Here is a 10621-nt window from a genome sequence, read left to right on the forward strand (position 1 = left end):
CCCACCCAGTTATATACTTCATACAGGTTGAATGCAGAATGACTCCCAAACAGGAAAACCAGTGGAAGCTGAGAGAGAACAATAGAGGTTTGGTATGATCTGACTGTTCATAAAGAAAATAAGGGATTTACTAAGTTTGTTCAGTTTGGTACTTCTTGAAGGAATTAATTCTTAGCACCAACTGTGGGGAGAAACAAGGATGAACGAGCTCCCTTCTGCCTTTGCGTCCCAGCCTGGCAATAAACAGGCCAGTCTAGAAGACAGCATCTGGTGGACGGAGGCAGTAAGTGGTAGCCAGGAGAAACCTAATAGTGAGAGAAGGCTGAGGCCATGCTGACCTTTCATCAGGGAATGCTGGAGACAGAATACCTTACTGTAGATGGAAAATTTAGGGCCCGAACACAACAGCGTTAATCATCACAAGTCAACTCTTTGAAGAGATCAAGTCAACAGATATGTATTAGGCATTGTATTAGGTACCATGCAATTAAAATATGAGAAATAGCAACAAATGACCCAAGGTAATTATGATGTAGTTATCCAGAAACTACAAAAGCAGTATAGAGACTAATCGTTATAGAAGTTCAAAGAAAAGGGACAGTTGTGCCAAGTGCCCACAGGAACATAAGTGTCCTACACACACACCAGCACAGGTTTGGTGGCTGGAAAGGGCTCCTTGCTTCGGTGGGAAGGAAAATGTCTGGGGTACCCTCCACGTGTAGCATCATGGGAAGTATCCTGACCTGTTTACAGAAGACTCAGGCTCCTCTGACTGCACACCAAATGTGTTTGTGACTACTTGTGTGTTCACAAATTATATCACTCTTATCATACTCGATGCCTCACAAAAGATGAGCATTTGCTCACCTACCTCATTTAATCAGAAGAATTCTTTTAAAAGAAGTTGGATAAATTACAAGATTTTCACTGTTGTTAATTCTGAGTGGCAGAAAAAAAAAATGGACATTTGGTAGCAAAATGAGGTGTTTGGTATCTTTTTAAGTATATTATGGCTGCCCCTAAGTAATTTTTTACAAAATACACATGGAGAGAAAATACATTGAAACACACTTTTCAGATTTAAGGAACTTAGTGGAAAGCAGAACATCTACTATCTTGAGGCCTTTAGCATGTCTCATTTCTGAGTGGAACTAGACCCAGAGCCTGCAAGGTCCTTGTAGCCCTGGCATGCTGTGTCTGCAATGACACCATAGTTAAAGTTTCCCCCAGGACTGCAGAGCTCTGTCTGCACCTGACAACATCCCCCCTGTCCTGGTGGTGCTAGATACAGGGATGGTAATAAGGAAATGTGACTCCTCTTTTCTGGGAAGCCTGCTGAAGAGCCTGCAGGGCACAGAACACACGCTGACAAACGGCATCCATCCATTCCTACTTGTGGTTCTCTAGTTCCAAGGGCTGCCAAAAGCAGGAAACCTTGGCATTCTCGTTCTCCCTACTGCCCAAGTCTCTCATACTTGCTCTACCAGTCCGCCCACACTTCTCTATCAAAATCCACATTTGTGAATGGATCTGGTATCGGTCATTAGATCTGAATTTCAGTGTGAGTTTTTTTCTTTGCCCCAAATTGTGATAAGAAAGCGAAGTCATTGTTTCACATTAAAGAAGAATCACACATCCTTGAAAGTAGGAGTTTGATATTTTTTTGGAGACAGGTTCCTGTTGAAAAAAGAAGGGAAAGCTATGCACTCCCACTTTTAGCAATTGACCACCTAATATAACAAAAAATTATTTTCGGATAGCACAACACTTTAGCACTACACTCTCATCAGAAAGATCTGGTCTTCTCCAGCTTCAGCAACTGTTTTACAGAGTAACATAGAAACTAAGGAACAAAGAAGTTAAGCAACTTCTCCAGGGTCACACAGCTAAAATGTGGCGGAGCTCTGGTTAGAGCCAGGATCATGTGACCCTAGAGCCTATGCTTTTAACAAGTGTAGGGGAGGTAAGGACACAGAAATCAAAGACAAAGGTCTTGAGTCTCCCAATCCAGGCTAAAGCCATGGTGTGGGTGTGACGGGGTGAGGAGCAAGAGGCCAGGAATTTCGTAGAGAGACAAAGAGTAGAGAGCATAAAGCCAAGGGACTCAGAGGTGGCTTCACAGGAGCTTCAGCATCAACACGAGTGGCCACAGGCTAGAAAAGACAGCACCTTCTAGTTTCCCTAGGTACCTTTATGTCATGGAAGAGAAGGTGACAGTACAGCAGGATCCCCAGCAGGAGCCCACAGTCCTGCTGGCAGTCACCACTGTGAAGCAGATAGCCCACAGCCATGGCTTTGGGTAGACAGCCCCCACCAGGGGAGGAGAGATGTGAGTAACTGGGAGGATGCACAGCATCAGTGAGAAACAAGGGAGTCATCGAGAGCAGGTGTGAAAGGGGCAGAACCCAGATTTACCAGCTTTGACCCCAGCAGCAGGACTCTCAGAAGCAGGCAAGACCCATGACCCAGTAGGTTGGAGGCTTATGAGGAAGTTCAGATTAATTGTAAAAAATAGAGGAAGCTGTTGGGGGTTTTTTGTGTGTGTACAATTTGGTGGTGGTGTGTAAACATCAACATTATTGTCAATGATTTATGAGATTTCACAGAACTAACAACAGGAAAGAACTTTGGAGTTAGATATGGTTCCAAGTGAGAAAATGCCATAATTTATTTTATGAGGTAAAGGAAACTTCACTTTCCCTTGTTGCAAGATGAAATTTAAATGCTTGCCTCTCTGAGATTGGGGAAGAATCCAATGAGAAGAGAATCAAAGAGTCACTGGAGTGAACATGGAGTCTGACCCTTCCTTCTATTATAAACTGATCTGCAATTTGCTAAGCAAATAAAAGAGGGAGAGTCATTTCTGATCAATTATAAGATCTGTACCCTTAGAAGAAGAGTGCGGTGGCCAAGAGTGAAGGGAGGGACGCAGGCAAAAAATGCTCTAACCGTAAAGGGTGGGGATGCTTCAGGCATTTTCCTAATTGACCTTAGAAATCACAAATTAGACTTGAAAATTTTTTCTTCCTTGTAAATTCTCCTGTGTGTTAGGTGTGCATTTGGAGACTTTTTTCTCGGGAGGGCTGCCAAGTGTTCAAAACCATCTCTGGAAATTATTCAAAGCCTCAAATTTAATTATTTTTGTATCTAAACTGCGTATGCTTAAAACTAACAGGTGTTCCTGTTAAAACACTTCTCATTTTCACCTCTCTCAGCTCAACATGAGATTTCAAATATTCTGAAGAGCCAGAGGTGTTTCTTCCTTTTATTAAGTAAGACGTAGACAGCTATCTTTGAAATGTTAAAAAAAAGCAGGTGAAAATCTGTGAACAGGGATTATCTCTGGGGAGTACTGTTTGGGGTGGAACTTGTACTTTATACCCTGTTATTAACTTAGTGCAGGCAGAGGTTGCTTCAGTCATTTTTTTTTTTTTTAATAAGCACTTAAAAAGCAGGTGGAATTCTGACATCTGAATCTATCCTTCTCATCAAACATGTTCCTGGGGACACTTGTGTATCTTTGGATCATATATGTCAGTGTGTAAGGAACAGAGACTCTGAGATAGCCAGTTTTTTCTGCTCCAAGTTGTGCAGGGCCCTTGTGGCACTGCTCTGTAGTGAGAAAAATAGCTTTGTTGAGAACCTGATGTCTGTTTGTGAATCTTTGGCTGAGTGGCTTAGAGTCCTAGGAAAATTACCCAAGGCCTGGCTTAGTTGGACAGTGGATGCAGATGAATCTCTCTTTTCTAGGCAGAGAATCTCACCTAATTTCTACACAATTGCTAAGCAGTTAGAGTTCAGCTTTAAGATTTGACCTAATTCCTGCCCTTTCTGCCAGGTAGGTTGTTCTTTTCCCTTATATGATGGTTTCCCAAAAGCAAAAAGGAAGCATGCCAATGCAAAAAGTACTTGTTACAACAGATAATGGATGAGCAGGAACCAAAAGTATGCTGTTGCCCAGAGAACTTGGTGGTGGCACTCCAAACTACTCCAGATAAAAATAAATAAAAGAGAATAATAGTCCTAGATACGAACCAGGGCTGTAATCCTAACCTCAGGAAGCATCTGTAGGAAACCTGGCTGAGCGTATGGACCTGTAACATGCAATCTAAGTAAGAACAGCCAGCTGGCTGGCCTATGCAGCCTCAAGACAAGTTCCACCCTCTTCCTTACCCTCCTTCCAACAATGGCACCCCACCACCACCACCACCACCACCAAGTCTCTCCTGGAAACCAGCTCTGGAGTTGTCCCTGAGAGATCTCCTGACCACACCCTCTGCCATGGCCATGCTGACTTAGCACAGCCATCAGCATTCAGAGCACAGCTTGGAAAGGGAATCAGGCTGGGGCTGGGCCAGTGACTAACAGCATGACATATGGGTCTTAAGTCCAGTAAGCCCCAACCAGTTCCTTTGTGTGGATTGGTTTTAAAGTTTTATAAACACATGACTGTCAAAATATGCCCTGGAACCTAATTTGCTCATTGAGCTGTCTGAGCATGTGGTCAAAGCTTCGAATGGAGTTTATTCATTGGTTAGAAGGGCACACTTGTTAAAACAAAGGAGAGATGATATCACAGGGCAAATACAAATTCTGTGTATCTGAATGGCTGCCTCCACTAACAGAAGCTCCCTGAGGCCAGGCACAGTGTCCCTGGGACCAAACACACAGCCAAGCCCATGGTACATGTCCAGTGAATAGGTGACAACTGGCCATCCTGTACTCATCACCACGCTCTACTCCATGCTTGCCCTTGTGGGATTTTCCCTTCCTCCATACCTTTGCTCAGGCTAATTCTGTACCTGAAGTGCATTTTCATTTCATCTTAAACACCCATCAGGGTCTAGCTGTAGCCCCACCTCCTTTGCAGATGGCTTCTACACATGGTTTCTTGTTCAGACTCAGAAGCACTCAATGGTAAGTTCAAGGTCATATAGCTGATATATGGCAGAGCAAGGACTGAAACCCAAATCCTCTGATTCCCAGCCCTCTGCTTCCTACATTTCACCCATTGTTCAAGACTGTTCCCTAAGGCTTTGCAAAGGTTTTATGATCTTCCTCCTGCCACATCTAAGGAATGAGAAAGACGATCTGTATTTGACGAAATTATTACTGACACTAAAAGTTAACGTTCAATCCTGGGAAGTGGCTCTCCCCTGGCAGAAATTTCCTGCTTTGATCATTGAGGCCATCGCTGGTAGCTCCCTGGACTGGGCCTTTACTGCTCTGTGTGTTACACTTCACTAAATGCTCTCAACTTCTCGAAAAGCTGGTTTTTTCCTCTTGGGAGGGGCTGACTCTACCCAACATGAGAATTCCAAGGTTGCCACTGCCCTACCCATCTGGAAATACCTTTCATCACTTCATAAAAATCTGGGTGGCCTCAAGTGAGGACTTCTGCAGCACAGCCACCTCCCCAGGACGAGAGATCCAACTCCCTGCCATGAGGTTTCTAGTCTACTCCAGCCTGCTGTGTGTCTTGCTTCTCTGCTTCTCCATCTTCTCCACAGAAGGTAAGACTATCCCCCTGGGATGTGGGGGCCCTGACTGGCAGTGATTCCAGTGTCTGGGAAGGCTGCAATCAAAAAATGTTGGAGGGCAGGCCCGCAGCAGGCAGCCAGGCTCTCACTCCTGAACCTATGTAGCACCTCTACCCACAGTAGCAATATCAAGAGTGCCTCAAGAGCTTTCGACCTCGCAATCTCCATGTACAGCCCCAGCTCCCCCAAACACACATACAAGTGAAGTAAGAGCAGTGTGCTTACTATGCAACACGCAACCTCTCAGCTAGATTGCTTTATGCCCCTAAGTCTTACCTAACTAGAAGTTCTAGAGCCACTTTGTTGTCTTGTATCATGCTTAGAACACAGTAAATTTGTGTTAGGTAAATGAATACATTAATTATTAGACTCTCCGCGTCAACATTCCCAAAATTCATACACAGTAAACACCCGTGGCTGAGCGTGTATGGTTGGAGCGGACATGTCTGTGTGTGTGTTTTGAAGTGGAAAAGATAGTCCCTGCACCTCTGTGGATGTGAATATTTAGCTCTCCTAACTTTTTTGATCAGATAGCTGAGTATTTTTAGCATATTCTCTTGCCTAACCCACTAGAAACTGCCTACTTTTAGTCTTTGTTTTAGCGGTTATTTTAACACTTATTGGAGTTAGAGATAAAGAAATATATGTAGGGGTGAAAATACCCATAATTTCATGATGCAAGAATAGCCATGTTCAACATTTTGTTTATTTCTTTTCAGTATTGCATGCAAGCATGACATTTTTTTTGTAATTGATGTCTCTGTATGTTTGATGTCATATCATTTTTATCGCTATATTATTATAATCACCAAAAATACTTATGATTGGAACTTTTCTGGAAGCGCTTACACCAGAATGTCAACAGCTATAATCTCTGAACAATAGATTATAAGAAGTATTTGTCTTCTAACATTTCTGTAATGATCATAGCTGCATATATAATATGGAAAACAGTGATTAGAATTCCTTATAAACACAGTCCATGGCAATGCATATAAGACCTGGATTTCAGACATGTTTGAGGTTGCCAGTGTTGCCTTAATGATGATTCAATGAAGATGAATACCTTTCCCCATAAAGTTTCCTATCCATGTAGAAATATCTCTAGTAGTTTCCTCAAAGTGATGCCTTTTAATTAATATTTTTTAGGTATAACTTGCCATGAAATGAATGTGCTATGATGAATTTACATGCTTAGACATTTAGATGGTTCACAACTTTACACTATTTTTAGTTTGAGGCAAAAAAGAGAATGGATATATAAAATATTTTCTATATTTAGGCTAGATTGACAAGGGGAGAAGCATATGTCAAAACACAGAGACACTTCTAGCAATAGTGTTGATTTGTTTCTCGGATAGGAACATGAGGAAGACATATTCTGGGGCCAGGGTTTCTCCCCACTTTGACTTTGTTAGTTCTGAAAAATTAATCACCCAAGGCCCACCCTTTCCCACAGGCCCTCTCATAGCCTGGTCTATCCTGGGTTTTTGTGAATAAAATATTCCTGAACCCTGAGCCTCAGGAACTGAACAGCTCACCCCCATCATTCCTGTACAGACCCACCACATGGTGTCTCCAACCCTCTGGTGTTCCCAATCCCTTGGTGTCCCCGAACATGCTAAGAAAGGGTCTCTGCTCCTCTGTGTCCATCCTTAGGGAAAAAGCATCCTGCCAAGCCCTGGAAAGACAAGCCATGCTGTCCCCAAGTCTCTACTCTGAGGATCCAGAAAGGTAAGCACCACACCTCGTGCAGATGGAGGGAAAGGCTATGAGGAGGCCGTAAGACAGGCACTGGTATGGAGGGGCCACAAGCAGATATGATCTCAGCCTCATGGATCTTCCAGTCTAGTGGAGAAAACTGAATCCCCCCTGCCCCCTTCCCCCCACCCCCCAAAAAAGTCAAAAGAAAGAACAGGAAGAAATTAGCAAGTGGTATAGGGAACAAGGAGGATGACGGTAAATAGTGCAAGCAGGGGAAGCAGCAGGTGTGGAGCCCTCAGATGGGCAAGAGGGAAGCATGAAAGACAGAGGGACAAAGGAGGAGGAAGGTGCTCATGGAAGCATCAAATCGAGGCAGGGTCAGCCTCGTGAACTGGCACATGAAGTAGAGTGACCAGCAGGTGGATGGGGCACACAGGTCCAGAGAGTCCCAGAGGTGTAGATAAACAGCAGAGCTGAGCTCTACGCCAGGGTGAAGTCTGGCAGAGCAAGGCTGACCTCTCTCACAAGGCCTGGGGAAGTACTGCGTGGTGAGGGAGACAGGCCCAGGGAGGGCTGCAGGCACCCAACTTCTAGCACTAGGGTTCCAGACCAGGGGTAGGCTGACACATAGGAGTTGCCTGGCCCAGGATCAAGGGTAGGACTGCTGGACTTCTGCTGGCCTTTGATAGGAAGGTTCTAGAGTCTGGCAGAATACCTGAAGGAAAGCTGCATAGTCTAGAACCAGCCAGGCCTGACACAAACCCAGATGTCCTGCCCCCCACTCTCTGCAGCTGAAGGCCCCTTCTCAGGGATTTGAGGCCCTAGTCCTATTGGCTCCCCTGGGGCCATGGCTCTGATCAGAACTGGAGCCTCCACATCCTTCCCAACTACAAAGAGCCCTGTATACCCACGGGAGCTTGGGTGTGAAGGAGAGAAAGGGAGGGAGACTGCATGGCTCAGCCTCAGGCCACTTCTCTGGAGAAGGTGATAGCCCCTCCTTCCAAAGTGGCATCACATCCAGCTGGAGCTGGGTAAAAATAACCAGTTTTCACACACTGAATGTGAGTGTGAGGCCCCTGCCTGAGCAAGGTGGAAGGTAAGCACGATGACTGGTAAGCCTGCAACTCTGCTCCCACCTAAGGCCCCAACTTGGCAGAGGAGGAGTGTTTTTGTGAAATAAATAAGGCAAAAATCTAGGGAAGAGAAAAGTAGAGTCCACCTCACAGAGGAGAGCAGGGTATGCTCAAACTCCTCTCTCCCCAGACCGCTCCCCAGGATGAACTTGCTCAGAGACAGCAAGAAAAAGAGAAATTAAGAATGTGTGCACAGGCACATACATAAGTACACAGTTCATAGGAAACAGCCAGGTTAAGGGCACAGTACTAGGGCAGGCGTCCTGTTGATCACACAGTACTTTAGAATAATCTAGGTGCATGGCTCCCATGTTCGGTCTGGATTTTCTTTTAGTGTATATATTTTTTAAATTCCATTGCAGAAATTTGCAAACTGCTTAGAACAAGAAGAGCGAAACAAGCATTTTTATTGGGTACTTATCACGTAATCTCATTTAAATCCTTGAAACCACCTACAGAATGGGAAACTGAGGCTCAGAAAGAATCTGAGTCAGAGCCAGAAACTCAGTCTGTCTGCTTCTTTCCACTTCAACAAACTGCTTCTCCAGTAGAGAGCAGGTCTCTGGCAGCACACTTACGAACACATACACATGCCCAAGGAAGACCGCAGACTTCCCAGAAGGAAAGCACCGGCTGAGTTGGCATCTCACCTACACCACCTGCTGGCTGTGTGCCCTTAAGCAGGTCACTCAGCTCTGCTGAGCCTCAGTCTCCTCATCTGGGAAAGGGTGTGACAATAGAATCTACTTCACTGAGCTATGGTGAGGACTCAGTGGGGTCGTGACCATGAAGCCAGGCATCAGCCTGGCCCCAAGTACCCCGGAAATATATCCCGCTGTTTCTGTGGAGGAAGTCTGAGCCCAGCCAAGGCAGCTGAGTCAGGAGGCCAGCAATTTCCACACTGAGAACTGACGCCAGTGCATTCTTACCCAGTTTTGATGGCTCTACCCGCTGTCTTCTGGACTGACCCTGGGGTTCCCTCAACAATGTGTAATGAAGAGCAGGCACTGATTCAGCCTCTGTGTTCCCTCTGGTTTACTGCATAAGAGTGTCCATGCACCTGTATTTCAAAAGAGAAAATAACCTAGGGCTGCATGGAGGATGTTCCTGAGCTGTGACACACACATGCTGGATATCACCTACATCTGAAATTAAAGTGTCTCTCCTGAGCATTGTTTTATATCTAAGCACTGTGCTAGGCCCATGGGGGTGACAGGAAGTGGCAGGTATAAGGACTCTGGTCAATTTGACAAAATCCATCATAAAAATTAACATACTGAGTGGCTGATTTGCTGAATTTACTACATTTACCAGTTTACTAAAAAAGGCTTTCTCTTGAGTATTTGAAAAGTTTGTAGCAATCCACATAGTACATTGTCACAGCATCGATTTTTTTTTTTAAAGGAATGTTCAATTTATTGATTCTGTTAGCACTTGAGAAGCATCAGGCTTAGGTCGGGGTCAGACTGACAGCTGCTTAGGCTCCACCAGCTAGGAAAGTCTCTGACCCTGGGGCCTGTCAGGCCACCTTCCTTCCAGATGTCCTGAAGCTATCAGTGAAAAAGCTCCTGGAGAGACTGGGAAAGTCTTATGGGAAGGCCCCTGGAGCCTAAGAAGGCGCCTGCCCATCCCATAGACTGCCCCTTGGAGCCTGAGAGCTTTGAAGCTCAACAAAATGAGTTGACCCATGGTAGGAGACGGGGAGGAAGGGACACAGAGAGATTCCTCTCCCACCATAGGGTTATCCCTGTTTTCAAGAAGGGGTCTAGACTGCAGAAACAAGAGTTACTCATTGAGGATCATGAGTGTGATGAATTGAGGGTTTTGGCAACTTTGGGTGGTACCAAGGTGAACATGAGGGCTTGGTACAATGGACCTTAAAAGAGAGGAGATAGAGAGGCCCATCCTGCCCAGTGGACCAATCAGAGGAGCTCAGATCTGTGGTCTTGCTCCTTGTAATTATATCTGTTAGCCACAACTGCATAACAAAACACTCCCAACTTTAGTGGCCCAAAACAGTAAGTATTTTTATTATCTTCCATGAGTCAGTTGGGCAGTTTGTCCAATCTTGTCTGAATTCATTCATTCTTCCAAGGGTTGGATAGGCAGTTCTGCTGATCTAGGCTGGGCTCTCTCACATGTTTGGGAATCAGTGGTCTGTAAGTCTAGGATGGTCTCAGTTTGGCAGCTGGACTTTTTTCCACATAGTCTCTCATCCTCCAGCAGGCTACCCCAGACTTGTTC

At 45.0% G+C, this 10621-nt stretch overlaps 1 protein-coding gene across 1 annotated transcript in view; it reads left to right on the forward strand.

Annotated features, from left to right (window-relative positions):
* The first annotated feature begins 199 nt into the window (after positions 1–199).
* The window catches only part of CDHR1 (cadherin related family member 1), a 52765-nt gene continuing 42343 nt past the window's right edge, over positions 200–10621 (forward strand). Inside the window, exon 1 of the mRNA XM_011355456.2 lies at positions 200–283. Coding sequence (XP_011353758.2) covers positions 200–283 — 84 coding nt within the window. The remainder of the gene's footprint in view (positions 284–10621) is intronic.

The sequence above is a fragment of the Pteropus vampyrus genome, unplaced genomic scaffold (assembly GCF_000151845.1).
Source record: "Pteropus vampyrus isolate Shadow unplaced genomic scaffold, Pvam_2.0 Scaffold20, whole genome shotgun sequence".
NCBI lineage: Eukaryota > Metazoa > Chordata > Mammalia > Chiroptera > Pteropodidae > Pteropus > Pteropus vampyrus.